Source organism: Paramormyrops kingsleyae, chromosome 16 (assembly GCF_048594095.1).
Source record: "Paramormyrops kingsleyae isolate MSU_618 chromosome 16, PKINGS_0.4, whole genome shotgun sequence".
NCBI lineage: Eukaryota > Metazoa > Chordata > Actinopteri > Osteoglossiformes > Mormyridae > Paramormyrops > Paramormyrops kingsleyae.
The window spans coordinates 28930773-28951371 of record NC_132812.1 but is presented as its reverse complement, the minus strand read 5'-3'; the positions used below and the strand labels follow the sequence as shown (position 1 = coordinate 28951371).

The following is a 20599-nucleotide window of genomic DNA, read 5'->3' as shown; positions in this document are numbered from 1 at the left end:
GACAAATTTACGCGAACGCTGCTTCAAAAGTGTGTGTCGGTGACAAACATGCTGCTGGCATAACAATGCCTGGCTTGTGTAACAGAACAAAATTGGATTCCTGGGTCGGATACAGATAGAACATCGATTGGGCAGCTTAACACGTTTGCACGTCTACCTTAAGGAAATTGTTTCCAGGACGGTTACCTATAAATGACTTTTAGATAAGGGAGCGGCCTTTAGCAACAGAGATCTGTATACTTTGACTGTACACAGTGGTAGATGATGGCTGATGAATGCAGCAGTACCTGGAAGAGCATGGTGCAGTTCTTCTGTGCATCAGAAGGCTGCACCCGACTAGGCGCGCTACCGTGCCTCCTGCGGATAGGAGACTCTGACCCCCCCATCTTGGGCTTCAGACTGTTACATCTAACACGGAACTCTCTCTGTGCACCTGGCCCCCGGTCTTCCAGAACGCACTCCGGGAAGGCTTCTTGAAGACCGCCCAGGTTAGGGCTTCCAAGAAGGTCCTGCTCGCGCGTCATGCCCTCCTCAGTCGGCCTGTCCTCCTTTGTGTCCTCCTCCCCACTACCAACCCCGTCATCTCCCACAACGAACTGGACGCTGGAATCCACAGAGTCGCACTGGCTCTTCGTTAGGCCGACATCCTTTTGCTCCACCTTGTGCTGGAACTTATGGATGCAGTCGTCGATTAGGGTGGAGGGCACCTTCTTGTGGGGCACGGTCACCTTGCCACGATACAGCACTTCGAACTTCTGAGAGTTGTAGAAGGCTTCCTCGCCATTCCACTTGGCCTTGGCGTCCTCCTTAAGCACAGCCTTGGATACCTGCCTGATACTGCTGATGACCTCTGGAACCTGGTAGAAACAGTAACAGGAACAGGACTGAAAGACATCTGGGGGAAGAAAATAGTCACACATACATTAGCAAAACACTAGCGCATCTCCTGATCCATGGCCCTGTAAAAGGTGTGATGCAGAGTGGACCTCATATGGCGGTTGTGTATTCAGTGAGAATCCAATACAGGGGGCATTTTCACACCAGAAGAGTTACCAGCTAAATCCATGTCAAGAAGGACACTTTGAGCTACTTCAGGTTTTACAATCTACTTTAAAACTGAAAGGTTCCTGTGCTTGGCTAAATAGTTCAGTTCTTCTTGTGCTTTGACTGGTTTGTTTCCTTGACTGAAAGACTCATACAGCTGTTTCACATTAACATTACTGACACATGCATGATTATAGGAGACTGACCAATCAGCACACAGCAAGAACAAAATCCAGGTCCTTTTGATAGAAATGGTAGTTTACAAATCCTGTCCTAGGTCAAAGTGTCCTCCCTGACATGGATAAGGTGATAATCCTAGAGTAAAATGCAACATGACAGTATTAGGAAACTGACAGCACACGAGGGAATTGGTCTACTTTCACTCTGTGTGCTCTAAAACGCAGAAGACTTGAGTTGTGCAGATCCGTACAATCAGAGATTATTCTATAAGGGCAGGGAATCGGAAAAGACTGACACCTCATTACTTTTTTTCTCACAACAAACATTAGTGTTAGCCTTGCAGTGACTGAAACCATCAACTGCCCTGGCGTGTTCCCACTGCACTACCTCCTATCCTTTCTTATAACTCTTAGGCGAGACTGCCGTACAGCACAAGAACTAAGAAGCAACAGAGTCCATCACATGTGCCACTGTCAGACACTTAATGAGATGTGAATGGCGAATGACACACACAGACCACTCGCAAATCCTCCAGATAACTCCATTTACAGGCCAAGTTACAGGTCACATCAGTTCTTGCGCCTGGAATTCATTCACTTGAGATTTGTGCAGGTGTTCTGATGTAAATTCAAGAGGATTTCAACCCCGACTTCTCAAATGACCTGAGAGCAGTTTAACATCAATATCAGGACATCTGACACAGCTCACTGTAATTTTCTAATTTCTTGTTAAGTAACTAGAAAACCAACGAAAGACTGTTAATCTGTTTCAACTTCAAAATCTACTTTAGTGCACACATCAAAAAATAAATTTTGGAAGAACCTATTTTAAATTTATATTGCACGTTGGTTTATTTCGCTTTTGATTAAAAAAAAAAAAAAACTTCAGTGACTTCAAATATAAATCTGAAATGAATGTTACGGATCATCATCGTGTATAGAAAATCTTCCATATTTTCTGAGGGGAAAAAAGCACACAGCACAATACTGAAAGAAAAATATGAGTCAGCATATACATCCACAGTAGACTTCGGTTACCAACGTCAACATATACAACATGAGTAAGAGAGCTTAATAATGGAAAATCACATCACCCGGCCAACTGCTCCAGTATTTACAGTGTAGGAATACAACTGCTGACTTTCCACTACTCAGGGTGTTTTTATAGACGGGCCTTTCAAAGCATTATATTGAACCCAGAGGTTCTGTAAGCTAATTAAAAAACACCTCACATTTCAACATGTGACCCTGCACATAAAGCAACTCAGAAATTTTCCACCTGCCTGAAGACACAGAAAACAATAATGATTAACCCAGTGGATGGAGTTGGGAAAGCCAGGTTACAACTGGAAGGTTTCCAGAGGCCTCACAAGCCAACACGCTGCAACGTTAAAGAGCTTATCAAGATCTTGTGGTGAGCTCGGCCGTGATGGGACACCACGACTGCTAACTAGTGTCCCAACATCATGCAGACCTGCAGCTTACAGCCATCAACCATGCATTTCCTTTAGGCTCATTCCAACGACTCCAGTTTAACAACCAGAAGGGAATTAGCAGAACATCAGCATCCCACTATAACACCATTCATCTTACTTAGCCCTCGGCAGAGGAAATCGCTCATCTACAGAGACCATCATGGCAAAGAAATCTGATTGGTACATTTGAAAACAAACATGTTTATATAACTTGAGCTATCACATAAATATAACAAATGTTGTCAGTTAAGTAAGTGAACGATATATCTCTGAATACTGTTGTCTGCTGTCTAGAGGTATAACTGTACATTAGTTACAGAGCTACGTGGCATACAGTATAACTGCTTTATAATAAATGCATACTTTCAGAACATCATAAGTACTGCATGTGTTGTACACTAAGCAATGACCGCTGTCACGGGTGTGTGACACCACGTTGGGACATGTGCTCAACTGTCCATGACCCTCCTCATTTCTGCCCCAACCACCCCAGAGCTAAGCAACAGATGCTATAAATTTCTGTCTGACAACAGGAACAGCTACAACGGACAATGGGGAAAAGGCTCGTTCAGAGAAAGTGAAAGGAAATACAGTAAACAACAAGCTAAACAAAAAGCATTATCAAACTTTAAAGGCCTGATCTAAGCAATGATATAAAAGTAAAATTGAATCTAATTCCTATGCCTGACTTTTGCGGAATCTTTTCAAAAGCAGGGGAAATTTGCATATTCAGTTTCCAGCTTCTAAATACACAAGAGCCATTCTTTCACTTTCAGATTACATCAGATGCAATGTGCTGTGATTGGTTATTCTACTGTATACATTTATTAGTGGCAATATCCATTCATTTCATTAAACGGGTGGAAAAGATTAAGCTATATGAGAAGCCCCTTGTGGGGTGTGTAGGCTGGGCCAGTGCCAGTGATCGGGTCTCGGGTTTGAATCCCACCTTGAGCAAAAGAGTTACATCTCAGTTAGGCCCTGACCCCTAACCTCCCTCCAGATAAAAGGCAGACCCCACACTTCACCAGGGATTCAAGTTTTTATTTGTCACAAGCAAGGTATACAGTCCAACTATAACCTGCAGTGGAATGCAAGGTGGGCGGCCAAAGCAAGAATTATTGGGAAGTGATAAGGCATAAAGTAACTGTAAAATAAATATGTAATTAATAAGGAACCGTAAAACTATACTGTGAATGAAGAGGAAAAAAACAAATACCTGCCACACAGCAGGAATAAGGAGCAAATGTTTAATTGCAACTGTAAATTAAGAGTTAAGTCACACTTGTTTGTGCTTATCTCAAAGGACAGCAAGATGGGAACTCAGTCCTAAACCAACTTTTCCAGAAATGTTGCATAAAGGTGTTTTATGTAGGAAGTACAAACAACACCGGTAGAGTATGTGTGCTATGAACAGACTGCCTTGTCTCTGGGTGGCGTTTTGGGTTATCACCTAAGCACAGTATTCTCCTGTGATTCAACCTTGGTTAAAATCAACAAAGACAGGCATTCAAGAACTGGAAAGATAAGGTTATACACTGTTGGTAAGAGACTGCTAAAACATTAAACAATCTAATTACATATTAATGAAACACTTTACAAAGGGAACTACAGTTCTAAATATAATCATACAGATTTGTATGTCAAGACACTGAAATGTTCATCACTACACTGTAGACAATCTAGTTTTCCCCCATATATATATATATATATATGTATGTATATATATATATATATATATATATATATATATATATATATGTATATGTATATATATATATATATATATATATATATATATATATATATATATATATCCACGCAGTAGGGGATGTTGGAACAGGTTTTCAACCATTAATACAGCCAGTTCAGACAGAAATTCCCAAATTAGTCTAAAACATCTGGACAGATGCCCATCAAATGCTACTGCAAATCTTTCACTTCCTCACTTTCCCTTCCAGCCTAGTCTACAGGTATCATTTTGTGATGCAGACCAAACCCCTCACAATCTCTCTAGTGAAATCCATCAGCGCAGCCACAGTTCAGTGTTTTTTTTGTGATTTCAAACTATCTACATATTATCGATTATACATCGTGGTGCAGAAATGTTTTGCGATATCTTTCATTGTGTTGTGAACTTCACAGTAAGGTCATACTGAACTCCTAAAACCTCACGGGACTCCTAAGGTGTGTTCTTCCAGGTTACAGGTATCTTATTTCAACATTAAGGACGCGGTTTATGTACTTATTGGGAACGCTGTGCCTTATAAAGTTTAAGAAAATACCTGGTAGACAACTATTAGTACTTGCCTGGCTGGGATGGCACGCCTTAAAAACATGGCATGCCATCTCTGACTCGGGGTCGTCAGGCTGGCTCCGAATAAGGTAGGCGAAGTACGTGTGGTCTTGGCTGTTGTGAATGAACCTTGATACAAACTGCGCTTTATGCTCGAAGATAAACACGGAAACGTTGCTGGATCTGGCCGGGACGCATCGTATGAAAGGCGGTGCGACGGTCAGCTCCACTTCCCTGGGCTGAGCCGGACCCACGGAGCTCCTCTCGCCTCTCCTCCGGATCTCCGCAACAAGCCACGGAAGCATAGGCAGCGTAGTCCGTTTGTCCATAGCAGACCATCCCATATACCAAAGCAAGAACCTCTTGTCTGTTTTCAGGGGATTATCCCCTTTGACCTCCTTGTTCTTTGCGGGCTCCATCTCTCCTGTCGGTTCCAGCACATATACTCGTATTAAGGCATTTGTCTGTTGGCTTTGCAGCAAGTGCAAACAGCCAGTTAACTACAAAACCCGGTCTGAATTTTCCAAAACGAAATGACTGTCAAATAAGCAAACTCCCTTAGCTAGAAAACAGTTAAAAGAACTTCAGAAGATAAAATGTGCCCGTTATTTTCTAATAAAAGTCATTTGCCTGCATTTTCAGAAAACGTATGGAAAACCAAAGCTGTCCAATAGATAGATTATTTATTTCCATCCCATGTAAATATCCCTGGAATACATAACAAGCGCCGTTTGCATCCTACAGCCATCTGTCCTAATAAATGTTTCGGCTACCTGGACTGTTATATTTAGGTTTGCAAGAGCGCTTATTTTAGTGAATCCGTCTGAATTTACGTCCTTTGCGGTCCGGACTCGTTCACACTGCAAGATCCGCTTTGTTATAAAACGCTAAAAGGAGCAGCGCCCGGTTCGGCTCCGGACTCCCGGGGAGGCGTGGCCGTATGTGACAGGAGGCTGCCCACCCTATGGGCGAGGACCGGGACAGGCGCGCACGAGCGATGGGAGGAGCCTCCGTGCCCCAGGGAGGCGTGGCCGTACGTGACAGGAGGCTGCCCACCCTATGAGAGAGGAGCAGGCCAGGCGCGCAGAGCGGTGGGAGGAGCCTCCGTGCCCCGGGGAGGCGTGGCCGTACGTGACAGGAGGCTGCCCACCGCATGGGCGAGGACCAGGCCAGGCGCGCACGAGCGGTGGGAGGAGCCTCCATGCCCCGGGGAGGCGTGGCCGTACGTGACAGGAGGATGCCCACCCTATGGGAGATGAGCGGGCCAGGCGCTCATGAGCGGTGGGAGGAGCCTCCATGCCCCGAGGAGGCGTGGCCGTACGTGACAGGAGGCTGCCCACCGCATGGGCGAGGACCGGTTCAGGCGCGCACTTGTGATAAAGTACTAAAAACTACTAATGAAATGCCTCATGAAAAATGTTTGTAGCTATATACTAACCCACCAAACAACTACAATGCATTTGTGGTGCTTGTCCAATTGGGGTTGCTGGTATAACGCAAGACTAACAATACTTGGTAAAAAAGAACAACAAAAAAACGTTACAGAAAAGTGACATTCAGTGCAGTTCATCAATATGCAGCTATTCACCAAGTAGTGATGAATGTCATGTCTTCAAAAACTCATTATCAGAGTATGGTTTCGATTATACAGATTCCCCTTATATATTAGTAACGTGCAGCAGCTCGATATCGCCGACTGACGTTTCAATCGCGCCACCTAGTGCTTCTTTTGCTAATGACGGATATGCTGATTCACTCCGGCAGCGGGGACGTTCGTCCGCTCCCTCTGACACGGCATAGTCCATTTGATAGGGGGGAATTGTGTTTTAAATTCTAGAAATACATGGCGCTGTTTTTACTGTGCATTTGCACAACATAGAATATTATACTGTTTATGATAATCCAGTATTTTTTGTCATCTGTGCTTATTTGTTTTGTGTTCATTATAATATACTGTTTTACTAAAGTACACGACCCCTCCATAAGTATTTCAACTTCGAGCTCAGTGTGCAGAGGCGGAAGCGTGAGAGATCTGTCAAGTGGCAGCCCGACTAAAGTGAACCCTTAATAATATATATTAACTAGCTAGCCTAAATCATACCAGTCATAACTAGGGCTAAATGGAGGGTCAACGCTGGTTACCGCTGGAAGCAAATCCCGATGTATGTTTTAAAACATGTTGCTTTATTTACATATTTTTTGGTAGAGGTAGCTCGCTAGCTATCAAAATCTGGGTCTATGGGGAACAATGGCTAATGGTGTTTTTTTTTTCCTTTTTCAGGTTATGAACCAAGTGAGTAAATCTGAAACTCAGGCCGTACTTCGGCTCGTATGATGAATATGCTGCAGACATTAAGGAGCGTTTTTTCGTTGCGATATGGCGAGAGGCGCGTGCCCTGGGTGGGGAGCGCTGGGCGCAGCTGCTCGCTAAACTGGCCGCCGTCCTGAGAAATATGTGCATCTCTGCTCAGATACGAGGTATAGAGACGGCAGCCTTGTGTCACATTTCGCTGTTTTTATGGAGACCATTTATGTGGTAATAGTCACCTACAGGAAGATTCCCGTAGTGTGCTCATGCTTTCATGCCGGATTAAAGTTACAAGCATGCAGTTACGTTTTATTTCGAGATCACTGATGGTAAGTGTGTTTTTGTGGAGCTGCTACGTAATGAATGTGGTGGTGTTTAAGTTAACAAGGCAACGAAAACAGTAATAAAAGAAAAATCAAGGCAGTAATTCAGACCGATATTTGTAATTAAAATATCGATGCAGATATCAGTAGTAGTAATGTTACTTTTTTCTGCTGGTAGAGTTGAATTAAGATCTTTGCACGATTCCGGGGGGTACCTATTGGTCATATCTTTATGTTAGTTGACTTGTTCATTGGTATAGATATTTAGGTTAACAAAATTTAAATTCTATGTAAGGATTGATAACATATGGCCGTGTGCTCTGTCTGAAGTTTCTGCGGCAGCTGGGTTTGCAGCCCTCCTGGCAGTTTGGAGATGTGTATGGTCTCGAACCCGAGCTCCTCAGCATGGTACCGAGGCCTGTGTGTGCGGTCCTGCTTCTCTTCCCTGTCACAGAGAAGGTACAATCGCTTATACGTGCTCCGGAGCACATCAGGGTGCTTGGGCCAAATGATTTACTTAGAGGGAAGGAGTTTCTCTTGCTCATCTCCTTGATGTCTCTCTGGGATTGTGCAGCAGACCTGTTTCTAACCGACCTGTTATTCTAGTGATGGTGAAGCACTGAATTTGAATGCCATCTCTAAAATATCCCATTTATTGATCGAATCCCTCTTTTCTGCCCAGTATGAATCCTTCAGACTGGAGGAGGAGGCCAAAATTAAGCTGCAGGGGCAAGAAGTCAGTCCCGGGGTTTATTTCATGAAGCAAACGATAGGCAATGCCTGTGGAACAATAGGCCTTATTCACGCAGTGGCAAATAACCAAGGCGTCCTGGAATTTGGTAAGTGCCAGTGTTTGTGGGCCACTGTATCATAGTGTGTTGAATTTAAACACTGAAGGTATTATTCCTGGTTCAGCCTACAAAAGTGCCTGAACAATGTAGCCATCTGTGCCGTTTTAAGAATCTCTGCTTATTTTCGTCGGTTTTCACGTGCAGCATTCTTCTTCTGCAGAACCCGACTCCGCCTTGAAAAAGTTTCTTGACCAGTCCAGCTCCATGAGTCCAGAAGAGAAGGCCGCGTTCCTTGAGAGAGATGAAGTAAGTACCGTATATGAGCTATGTTGCTGTGAGTTTGCCACGAGGAAGGTGTGCTTCTCTTGCTGCTTTTACACACATAGTTAGACACAATGATAGGGGCAGCTGTTTAAGTTCTGCAGCAGATGTCGTGCTTATTGTATATCAGCTCTGACACTTTGTGGTCACACAATGATGGCATGATGGATTGTTTCAGAGTATCCGTGTAACACACGAGTCCAGTGCGCAGGAAGGACAGACAGAGGTGAGTGCTGCAGATTTACATGCCTATGTTGCCATTTCTACTATTAGATGATCTTGAGAAAAATAATGAGAAAGATCTGTGATTAACTGATTGACTATTAATGATATTTTATATATTAAGTAATAGTTGAGCAATACTGGACTTCACATTCTAGAAATGTTTGTCATTTTTCATTTATTTATAAACTTAGGTTCGTAATTGTTTTCAATTTATAGCTGGTGTACATACATGTAAGGGGACGTTGTATATTTTTATTTCTCTGTTATAATTTCTTAGGCCCCAAGTTTAGATGAAAAAGTGGATTTGCATTTCATTGCCTTTGTGAATGTGGGAGGACACCTTTATGAACTGGGTAAGTTCAGCTACGTTTTTTTCTATCCAGTTGCTATTGGAGATGTAGTTTTTGTTTTTTTTTTCTTCAATTTTTTTTTTTATTGATATTTAACAAAACAAAAAAAAAACAGAGCCAAATCAATATACAGTCGACACCTACAACAATCATTTAAAAACAAACAGTAATCTATTAATATGAGTGAACATGGAGACACCCAAGGGCAAAACAGTTCAGTAAAAGAAAGCATAAAAGAAAGAAAGAGTCATGATTGCTCAAGTAGATCCCACAAACGGGCCCATATCCGCCAGAATAGTTCAGATTTATTCTGTAAGTCGTATGTAAGTTTTTCCAATGGGAGAAGGTTACCCACTTGTGCCAAACACATCTTTAAATTTGGTACACGAGATGATGACCATAAGATAAGTATACATTTCTTTGCCAGACAAGTAATTAAATTTAGTAAACAATTTAAATCAGAAGGAAGATCTAGTGATACTTTACAATTTAACAGTTTTTTTTTTTTGTATGCAGCTCTGTATGAACTTACTACATTGTCTCCGTAACAAAACACAGCATTCAGAAATAACACGATTTATTGTTGCATTTCCATGATGTTTCTTTCTGTTTTTCTAAGGCGTTTAAAACTTTGGGGCCAGAAGCCTTTTTTCAAAACAGAAGTATTGCCAGCCACAGAAAGGACATTATATACTTCAGCCTGATTGTGGGATTTTGTTTTCCGCTTCCCTTTTCATTCATTTGTTGATGCCACCAAGAGTAATCGTATTAAGTTGACTCCACCGACACATCAAAAAGTGCTTGATAGTGTAACTAGGGATTGAGTGGTCAAATGATTTATTTTGTGCCCATTCATAGTTCATATGTTTTATTTTGACAGACCACAGGTCCCATGAAGGTAGCACGACTGAATCTCTCTCGCTAAATGTAGAGCTTTGTGGCCAGAATAACTAATCGTTTGTGCCAGTGTGAACCCTCTTTAATCGTTAAAATAGTACTGTTGGGATTTACTAAACACACACAGTGAAAAGTTAGCGGTGGAGAGGCATGGAGAGTTTTTTTTTTTTGCCACCAGCCATATTGCATTTGCATTTCTTGGGGTTTACTTTCATAGCGCAGAATTTGAGGGTGGGGTATATTTCAATGAATCACACAATGTGGTTTGCGATAGAAAATTTATTGCATATTGTGTCATTATTTAACTCTGGGGGGTGGGGGAAGCACGTTTTATTTTGCGCTGCCCTTGGTACATTGGGTCGGTTGTTGTTTAACTGACTGCATCTTTGTTTATAAATTTTGTTAATTTTTAGTAGATGACCCACAGAACTGGCCGCTCCCATTGGTGCTTAATTCATTGATTTATTTAATTGATTGATTACACCCTCACACTAGTTTGCTCTGCTTAGTAAGTCTGGTCTTAGATTAGTTCTAATCTTTATTAAAGTTAAGCTTAGTTGTTCTTCACAGTAAACGAACAATGGTAAACGCAGGGGATTGAGCCAATGTATACTGTCCATACAGTACTGTTTGATAGTCAAGCGTTTTTCTGTGTTTTCTCCTAGATGGCCGTAAGCCTTTTCCCGTTGTGCATGGGAAAACCACAGAGGACAACTTCCTAGAGGTAAAACTGCATGCATGTCACGCTCCAGCCTTCCTATCACAGATATTTATTCCTTGAAGTTAATTATACAATTTCCCATTCAGTCCACAACCGCAGAACCAGTTCATGTGTTTTGATGTTTGATGTAACAGCTTTTTACCCTAGAACTCCAGTCGATTTTTTTCTTTTAATATTTCATAAGAAACATACCTTATCCCTTTTCTTCACCCTCACACAATGACCTGCCAGTAGCACAGTGATTTCACGGTCATTTCCATTTCAGGATGCCACAGTGGTCTGTAAGAGATTCATGGCCCGTGACCCTGAGGAGCTCCGCTTCACTGTAGTGGCCCTCTCCAGAGCGTGAGGCTCTCCCTTCCTCACCTGAAAGAGTATTACTGCCGACCATTCTCAAGTGCTGAACACTTAAGGAATTATAATGATTTTTTTTTTAATTATAAATTGGATTGCAATGGTGATACAAACAAATAACCGAAGATTACAGAGAAGTTCTGTAAAATTCAGATTAAAGAACAGAATATAATATGAAGTGCACAATACAGTTTTTGAAATGTTTTTGGGAAAAGGCGATTCCTCTGAAGATGTACCTGTATGTAAACTAGTTGCATCTCTTTGGTAAATTTTGGAGTGGTACAGTGTCACTTCACCTGTATGCCTCAGGTGAAAAGTTTTTGACTACCTAAAACATTCAGAATCCACAAAATATTTTCGTGTATTTGTGTATGTTATAATTTATATCACTAACTTAATTGAATGCCATTGTGTTCTGCTTCTCCCACCAAAAAACAATAAAGCTAATCTTGGTTATATTTTCATTCTTCATTTGTGTTAGTGCAGGTATGTAGGATCTGTTTGGTATCTGTGTCCCCTGCCGCTCTACTGGGAGATGCTAGGTCTGGCTGAACTTCCCAGCAGTGATATGCTCTTCTGGCCGTGGGATTTGAACAGGCTACAGACCACCACCCACCCCCCCCCCCCCCCCCGAAAAAAGTGGGATACTTTGAATTCCCTAAGCATGACTCCAATTTGGGCCGTGACAGTGAGAGGGTGCCAGATTCTGCCCACTAAATATCGGGAATGAATTCCAATAGATGCTCATTTCTGCCTTCTTCCAGAAGACAGTTTAAAGCAGAAATGTAGAGAACCAGGCAAGGGAACCGCTTGATGGGACGCCAGTCCATCAAAAGGTGCATACGCCGATGGACACAGAAGCGCGTTTTCATCTGATGCCAAATACTAGTTTCTGTATATTGAATCTTGTATTCAATGCAACTTTAAGAAATCTGGGGCATGGTTGTGGATGTTAGCAGTCGATACGACTTTCTGTGTGATTTCCCTGCTGTGCCACTTATCCCTGGTTTATTTTAACATTAACCATCTGTACTTTCTAAAGTCATTTAACTTTATGCCTAAAGTTGTGACGTTTTTTTATGTGAATGTTTCTCTAAGTGCACAACACTTGCGCACAGCAGCAGAGATTAATGTCTGATATCTTCCGGGCAAACTAGGTATCCGAATCATAGATTTAAGAAAAAAAAATCTGTTTCTCTCTTGAAATAGTATACCTTTGGAAATATCCCAGTTTGCAGTCAATAGCCATTAAAATGAATACCCATTCAACTGAAGGATATTATAAAAAATATTTGTAAAAATTGCCTTTTGCACAGCAGGAGGCTGGTATAGCAGTTATACTCTGTCAGCAAATCCACTCGTAGCAAACTTTCCGAAGAATGACTTGGTAATGATGCTACATTATAAACCAACAAACAAATAAATAAAAACATCTTTGCCATCATCAGAATCCCCAGTCTCCAGAATCGCCTTGTGTGAAGTTCTGCTCTATAATATGTGCTTATTTGAACTGAATGTAATTTTATTTGTGGGTCTTATTCCGCCTTAAGTGTTAGAGGAATGTATATATTTTAGCTGACTTTTATGATGTCTCTTTATTTTGGCCTTCAAGTTTTAGATATGTAAAGTACAGTGGCACTGGGGGGCGCCGTCTTTAAGCGGCACTGTAAAAGTATTATAAATTAGGTGTAAAAAAAGTGAAAAGGGATAGACTGTAATTGTGACTATTAAGAAAAGAGCCAATCCTGTTTTGAGTTATGCTTGCGGCTGGTCTTCTATGATTATTTCCTTATAAAATGGGCTTCTTTTATGATTCGATGGCATAAGCACAGGTTAGAAATGTATAGCTGAGAATGAACAGCAGGGGTCAGTATTTTACAAATTAATGCCTCTGCTGACTTTCTGCGTCACTGTAGCGCTCTGCTCTCCAGTAAAAAAAAAAAGAAACTTACATTATTTCTGCGTCTATCTATTATCTCTAAATTGTATATCAGATCTAAAATAATAATATTTGTATTATTTGAACAGTATTTACCCACATCATTGCCTGTGGTAAGTGGTTAGAGGATGGATGGAAGTTTTATAGAAATGTTATATGTTTACATTTTAAGATATCAGAGTGTTAAAGTAGATTAGATTAAAATAGGGTCTGATTAGATTCATTTCAGTTCACAGATATGTTATTTAGAATTTACAATTAATTTAGTCATGAACAATTGGTGCTTGTTTGAATTAAAGTCTACACATTTGTATGTGTATGTATCATAAATGCATTCAGAATTTCTCTGTACAGTTGGTATCGTATACACATTTTGTCTGAGAGCTATAATAATGATGTGAAAGTAATAGGGTGTGTGCTTAACGCCTCAGCGATGTTTCCAGAAGTGCTGTATGTGCTGATTTGGTATGAGAACCTGGCTCCCTATGAAGGGAGTGGAAGGAGCTCGGGTATGAGCCCAGACTGATCTTCCCGTTGTCGCTGGCTGGTGACTGTTCAGCCTGCTCTGCTTGTTTTATGCTGTGAAACATCTTCCCATCCATCCCCTTCGGAACATATATGCATTTAATAGTCGCTCATAAATCAAGTTTTGTGTCTGCTAACCGATTGTGATCTATTCAAATTGTATAGAAATTCACAACCTGGTTTCGAGGGTGATTCAGAAGTTGTATCAATCATGCCAGGTTCCTTTATTAAATGTGTGCAATGTATTTTGTGTGTATGAATGTATGTGCAGTGTGTTTTTGCTTAGAGTACAGGTCCAGATCAAAACATAGAAATGTTTATCTGTTTTGTAATATATGGTAATCAGTGATGACATGGGTATGTTTAAGGCTATAAACTGTAGAGACAAACTGTAAAACCTGTTGACTGCAGGAAGGCTGTAATAATGTAGTGAGGTCATTAAAAGGCTCAAGAGTTTAAGACTATAATACTAAGAACCAAAAGTGGCAAACCACATGCTTCTTAATACTCTCCACAAACAACCTGAAATTTGCTATGTCAGATCTTGAAACACTGAAAAAGTAAATAGGCTTGTGCAGTTTATTCTGTTATGGAGTCTCTTCTTTGGACAGGATGTACCTTTTTTTAACTGTTACATTTATTTACTTGTCCAAAGTGATAAACAATGCAAATAATGCAACATAATCCTACTGTATACAGCTGTCAACGAGCTAACTAGCTACAGGTTTTCAATTCAATTCAATTCAATTTTATTTATATGGTGCTTTTAACAAGAGTCATTGTCACAAAGCACTTTACATATAACCGGCCCGAAAGTTCTAATCCTGCTAGGTTTAGCTTGAGATATATATACATCAATTCAATCTATTAGAAAAGCTAGTCAAAATCAAAGCACCATGAGATCTAGGTTCCTATTAGACAAGTGTGATATACAAGAAAAGTGTTGCTAAGCGATAGCATAACACAGGAATAGTAAACAAGCTGAGATCAGAGGAGGGTGAGTTAGCTGAGGTATTTTCAAAAAAGACAGAGATTTCTTGATGGTCTTCAGGGTCCGTGTTGACCAGCTGTGGATGGGTAGCTTGTTCACCATCAAGGAACCACAGACAAAGATGTCTAACATAGGAATTCCTTTCATGTGGTGAAGAGTTCGTCAGCCGACATTGCTGACCACAGACAGTGACACAGAACGTAGGTCCTAATGAGTAACTCCGTGTGTAGGTGGCTTCCCAGTAATAGCTCTGAAAGTGAGCACCAAGTACTTTAACTTGCAAGTGCCTTTAGGGATCCAGTGAGGAGAGAAAAGGAGATGTAACTTGAGAGTGTTTTGGCTCCGATTGAATACCAGATGTGTTACTGCATTTTGAGCACAGTGATTCACAGTGGTTTCACAGCACGTGCTGGAGCCCTGAGAAAAGTTGCACTAATCTAGTCATGAAACAACAAATGCCTGAAGGAGGTGTGCATTATATTCTGACAGATTTGAGCTGACTGAATACCATACGTGTTGCTGTATTTTTAATAACCCACAGTGGTTTTGCAGTACATGCTGGCAGCCCTGTTAGTAAAAGTTACAGTAGTCATGAAATGACAAGTGCCTGGAGAAGGAGTTGAGCTGAATCTGGTGGTTCACTGTGTTGATGGCTGAAGATAGGGCCAAGAGGATGAGAACCGATGACAAAGATCACAGGACGTCTACAACAGTCAGAAGGGTGGTCTGACGAGGATCCAGAAGGCTGTTCTATGTGCGAAAGTCTTCAGACTAATTATCAGAACAAACACATCCAAGTGATTTTACAGAAATGGTGTTCATGGTGACGAAGTTAGTGAAACCACAGTTTAATAGTCAGAAAGACAGCTGTACCTAGAACCTGACCGCCAGACTCTGTGTTTGGAGGAGCTGGGCTACGGATAAAGGCACTTCAGGTGCTGATACCAAACGACTGTGACTAGTTAGCAGTTTGTGGCTAACGGCCCCATTCATTAGACCACAGCCAGAGTCTGTTCCCACTGTGTGGGCGTTTTTGGATCAACACATTGGTGCTGTAGTGTGACTCAGGATTGGACCACAGTCCAGTGCAGAATCTCACTGGCCCCCCTCCTGCTAAAACCCCCCTCCCGCTGGCACCCGGCATTCAATCACAGGCTAAAATTTATTTTCTATGCTTATGTTCCATTTAATAATATGAGCTGTACGCACAACAAATTTATCCCGCAGCTTTCCAGGCAGACTTTTGGGTGTAATATTTCCAAATCCATGACAATATGTTTATAAATATGTGAATAAATGTGATTAAGATACAGCAAAATCTGCTTTGTTCGCTTATCTGGATGAGTTGCTGTGTTGTTGTTTTTCACAAGTAAATTTAATTAAGTTCACAGTATTTTCAACTGATGGATGTTAAATATATTTCAATCGTACTTTTTGTTATTTTAGTCCAACAACTTTTATTGCAGCTTAAATTGTTGTACTTTATGAGTTGGTAGTAATAAAAAATTTTAACGAACTGCTTCCGCGTGTCTTGATGATTACTGTTCGATAAACTCTCTGGAATATCACAGAGTAAATGTGTACAGCAACACTGTCTTTATGATATGGCTCCTTTGATAATATGGATGGCAAAGGTCAATGTTGTGTGTTGCAGACTGCAGGAGTTCAGTAAACGAGGGAAGACATTATACTAGCAATGAAACAAGATTAACTGCTATGTTTTTATTTACCCCTTCTGAGCTACAAAATCAAACCTGGGTTTGATTAGAAAGTCAGAATATTCATGCTTACACCTCTGCTGACCTCATGAACATTCCTTCACTTGTCAATATATGTCTCTTTTATAAAGGTTTAAGAATAATAATAAAAAAAATTCCACTGGACAGTTTTTAAATATATTTTATTTAATGCATATATAAAATCTAAGGAACACTTTCTGTTTTCATTAACTGCAAAATGCTTGATGAATCAGTCTCTGGTGGATGTTCTATTTCCCGTTTCAAATACGTTCAAGGAACTTAATTCCCACTGCCGTAACAGCAAATGCATTTGTCTTTCCAGTATGTTATTTTTAAATTAGCATGGTTTCAGATCATTATACGAGACATTTTTAACTTTTGTTTATTATACAATAGTATAGAAAATAGTTTCAATTCAGGACTACAATTTTATAGTTTTCATAGTTTTAATTACGAACGCGATCCATTTTCTGTTGTTCGCTGTACATTCTATATTACACAGGCGATGTTACCGGGCGCGCTCTCTCTCATGTTAGGCATGTCAATGTTTAATAGTATTTCTTTGTAAATGTAAATGAGGGTATCTGAGCACCACCCCCTTTGACTTACTGAGTGTCCCTTTTCAATCACCGCCGATTACGCTAAATTTGCCGAGGACCGCCCCTCCCCTCGAAAAGGCTTATCTTGCACCCCTTGGAAAAGATGCCTATACTTCGTTAGCAAATTAAATATTGGGGGGAGGGGAACCCCCCCGGTTCCTACGCCCCTGGTAACAAGTAGTGGAAATATTTATTTAAATCGCAAAATCCAAAGCTAAACTAAAAAACATGCCCATAAATGCTTGCAGTTCTGCATATTTTACTTGATTAAATATATAGAGGCCCGATCATTCAACGCTGCAGTGCCACGCGGGAAAACGCGCATGTTTGCGTGGTTAGATCAGAAATGTGCTGTTGTGCTAAAACCCGATAAAAATGTAATTGAGTCTGTGCTGAGATTTTGTCGCCAAGTGAATTGTTATGGGACTGACCCACGCTATGATTCCTGGTTCCGCTATTGGAATTAAAGGATTTAAATCAAGTCAATATACAAGGTGAGCCAGAAGTAGGTATACAGTTTTTATTTTACAAAGTAAAGGTTTTATTTCACAAACTAAAGTTTTTATTTTACAAAGTCTTTTGTTTTTAAAAGTATATATACTGTATGTGCACAGTTTTCACGGTATGTCACAGTGTCAGGGACAGGCTCCAGGAAAATCAACGCGAAAACCTAAGAGACTTAACATGACCCATCATGTATTATTAGAGATCAGGTGCATTTCTGAAATGTGGTGAATGATAACGCTGCTGTAGTTGTGTAATCATTTCTGGCTTAAAAATGTTTCAGTCTAATTCGAAGAAAGTTTAGTGTGTGAGTATCCGGACTGTCCTTGTGTGATTGGCAGGGAGAACAGCTATATTCGGTGCAGGAAACACGTAATGCAATATGGCGTGACGGAGCTGTCCTATTGCTGCAGGTAGCACGAAATTATGGCTCATTCGCAATAAATCTGGTAATAAAGGTGTGACCTATGACCAGTGTTTCAACCTTCACTAGAGTGGGAAGAGATGTTGCAATGCACATATTTTAGGTGTGGAAGCTGAGGTCAGAAGCATAGAAACACAATCTCGAAAGAATGCAATATTACAGGTAGGTATCACTGAAGTTATGTCATGACACTGAATTGTGTGTGTGTGTGTGTGTGTTGTTGTTGCTATAGAGAGAGTATGACAAATAGCGTTGTAATGTGCTGTTATTTTTAAATGGATACCTGCAGTCTGCTGAACCGCACTCCTGCATAGTAAGGCAGTGACACTGCCTGAATAGAACTGGGTGTGTCTGAAATAGGTGGAGAAACCCATATGTTTTTTTTCCTTTCTGCATGCACAGATGACAGCTTTTTGTTGGCTGGAATGATGTCTTACCACCTGTGGCTGCCATTTAAGACAATGGCAGGGGCTGAACCAGCAACACTTATTGTTTGAACTTAAGGTGTTTCTTGCCCTTCACATTCTGCCAGCCTCATTTCTGTTCCAACAAAAACATTATTGCAATACACCGTTGAGGTTCTATTTGAGACGAAACTTATTCATTACAATTTAAAAACAATCTATATATTTTGAATTTTGAATGCTAAATTATTCATATTCATATTCTGTAAATAACCTCCGGCATGACAGCAAACTACCTCAATTTTCAAATAGTCAATTTCAAATATTTTTTCACTCACTTTCCTTTAATGGTAGCATTTGATGACTGTATGGTATGCATATTTTGAATTGCAAATTTGCAGAATAATTTAATGTCTGTTCTTCAGATTTGGGTATAGCCCCTATGTATAGCCTTTGGCGGTTAAAGTTTCTGGGTGTGAAATGCCAGGGGCTGTGTATGTGTGTGTGTGTGTGTGCGCGTGTGTGTGTGTGTGTGTGTGTGTGTGTGTGTGTGTATGTGTGTGAGTCTGTGTTTTTGTGTGTATGTGTGTGTGTGTGTGTATGCATGTGTGTGTGTGTGTGTCTGTGTGTGTGTGTGTCTGTGTTTTTGTGTGTGTGTGTGTCTGTGTGTGTGTGTCTATGTGTGTGTGTGTGTGTGTTTCTGTGTGTCTGTGTGTGTGCGTCCTGTGCGTGTCTCTGTGTGCTGCTTTGCATAGCCCTGGGCGGGGGCTCACTATCTATCATCGCTACTCCCCAAGCCTTCACTCTCAGTCTTGTCCTCAGTTTTGTTTTTTCCGATGCCCCTCCCCTCCGGCTCTGACCCACCTCCAGCTCCGATCGTCTTTACTTTATGTACAAAGAAGCCTATCCCGTATTTGCCAGCCAGTTACTGAGTGAGCATTTCCCCCTTCTGAGGCTTGTGGAGAGCCGGGATTGACAGGAGCGCGGTTTATGTCCTGCGTCTGATCTGCATGGTATTGGCACCGAAGTTGCTATAAGGTAAGTCTCCTAAATTATGGCAGAGCAAGCAAACTTCAAAACCTTCCTTCACCTCGGTGTTTTCTAGTTAGAATAACTTTATAATTAGAATAACGTCTGTCACTATCAGAATTTCTGTTCCTCTTGAACAATGAAATTTGTCTTTTTAATAACATATAAGGCAAGATATCATTATATCTTGGGGTTGTAGTCTTTTTTAAGAACAGAAGATAATTTACTGAGGTGATTTTCGACATCATATCCCATGTGGCAGGCCTATACACAGAAGGTTATTCGCAAAACAATATTCACAATACCGATTTTGTCTTCAGGTACAGCTTTAATTCATTTTAGTGCTTGCTTCTTACACAGCACGGAATAGGTTCCCATGAAGCAACATGGTATGTTGATTAACCTGTCCAGCTCTCTCGCAGGTGTGTCTTTAAGTGAGATTAGAGGAACAGAGGCCCTCGGGTCTGGTCGAGTTTTGTTTGACTTTAGGAGCATTGTTATCATACAGTTACAATGCATTTTACTGTGGAGACAAAGGGATGAATTGTATGCATGTGAGACTTTACTTTATCATTGACCGAATTGCTGTTATTGTGACATGGTGAATTACTGCAGTGTTCCTGTTTTTTTGCTCGAACTATTAATTCGTCTGGCCAGTGAAACCAGCTCAGTCAGGCAGTAAAGTATTTGCTACTCTGTCACAAACACTGTGCTACACCCTCCCATTTTTTAGTAACACTGTGGAATATACAGGTACACAGAGTTCCAATTCTAAGAACCAGAGTGAACAAACATGTCAAACGTTTCAAAGTAATTTCTTGATTTATGTCATGGGATTCCAGACTGTCCGCGGGACAATAACAAGGCAATATAATTGTTGTCATATATATGACAATAAAATGAATCATTTTAATGTGAGTTTCTGTACTGGCAGTGTTAATATTTTGTGTAGTTTGCCAGGTGAATCTGATTGGTACGTTAGCAAGTCCTTCACAGAGGTTCAGCTGCTTCACAGGCATAGAAAGTAAAGATGCTTCACTTATCTCCTTCGTCTGTGCGTATTTGCATTTGAAAATTTGTGTGAATTTCAGTGTGACAGAAATATATGTCAAGAAACCCCATACAGTTCAGCAGCATTGTCTATTTTAGTGGTTTCAGCTT

The 20599-nt window shown here is 40.8% G+C and overlaps 2 protein-coding genes across 3 annotated transcripts in view; one reads left to right on the top strand and one right to left on the bottom strand.

The window, feature by feature from the left end:
• The window catches only part of LOC111852765 (TBC1 domain family member 4-like), a 29423-nt gene extending 23502 nt beyond the window's left edge, over positions 1-5921 (bottom strand). The window contains exons 1-2 of the mRNA XM_023829000.2: positions 5009-5921; positions 288-857 (exon numbers count right to left, since the gene is read on the bottom strand). Coding sequence (XP_023684768.2) covers positions 288-857; positions 5009-5413 — 975 coding nt within the window. The 5' untranslated portion in view covers positions 5414-5921. The remainder of the gene's footprint in view (positions 1-287; positions 858-5008) is intronic.
• A 1068-nt stretch (positions 5922-6989) lies between these two features.
• Positions 6990-11742, top strand: uchl3 (ubiquitin carboxyl-terminal esterase L3 (ubiquitin thiolesterase)). Of its 2 annotated transcripts, XM_023829029.2 has the most exons (9): positions 6990-7156; positions 7276-7287; positions 7956-8084; positions 8308-8464; positions 8637-8722; positions 8916-8963; positions 9240-9315; positions 10875-10933; positions 11196-11742. In XM_023829029.2, the coding sequence occupies exons 1-9, from the start codon at positions 7115-7117 to the stop codon at positions 11277-11279; spliced, it is 693 nt and encodes a 230-aa protein (XP_023684797.1). In that variant the 5' UTR covers positions 6990-7114; the 3' UTR covers positions 11280-11742. The 2 variants fall into 2 exon arrangements, with proteins under 2 accessions (XP_023684797.1, XP_023684796.1); XM_023829028.2 differs by lacking the exons at positions 6990-7156; positions 7276-7287 and adding an exon at positions 7494-7631.
• The last annotated feature ends 8857 nt before the right edge of the window (positions 11743-20599 follow it).

Coding starts and splice junctions, on each gene's coding strand:
- uchl3 (XM_023829028.2), top strand. CDS start 7,569: ATGCTTTCATGCCGGATTAAAGTTACAAGCATGCAGTTACGTTTTATT. Junction 8,964..9,239: donor CGCAGGAAGGACAGACAGAG/GTGAGTGCTGCA, acceptor ATAATTTCTTAG/GCCCCAAGTTTAGATGAAAA. Junction 9,316..10,874: donor AGGACACCTTTATGAACTGG/GTAAGTTCAGCT, acceptor GTTTTCTCCTAG/ATGGCCGTAAGCCTTTTCCC.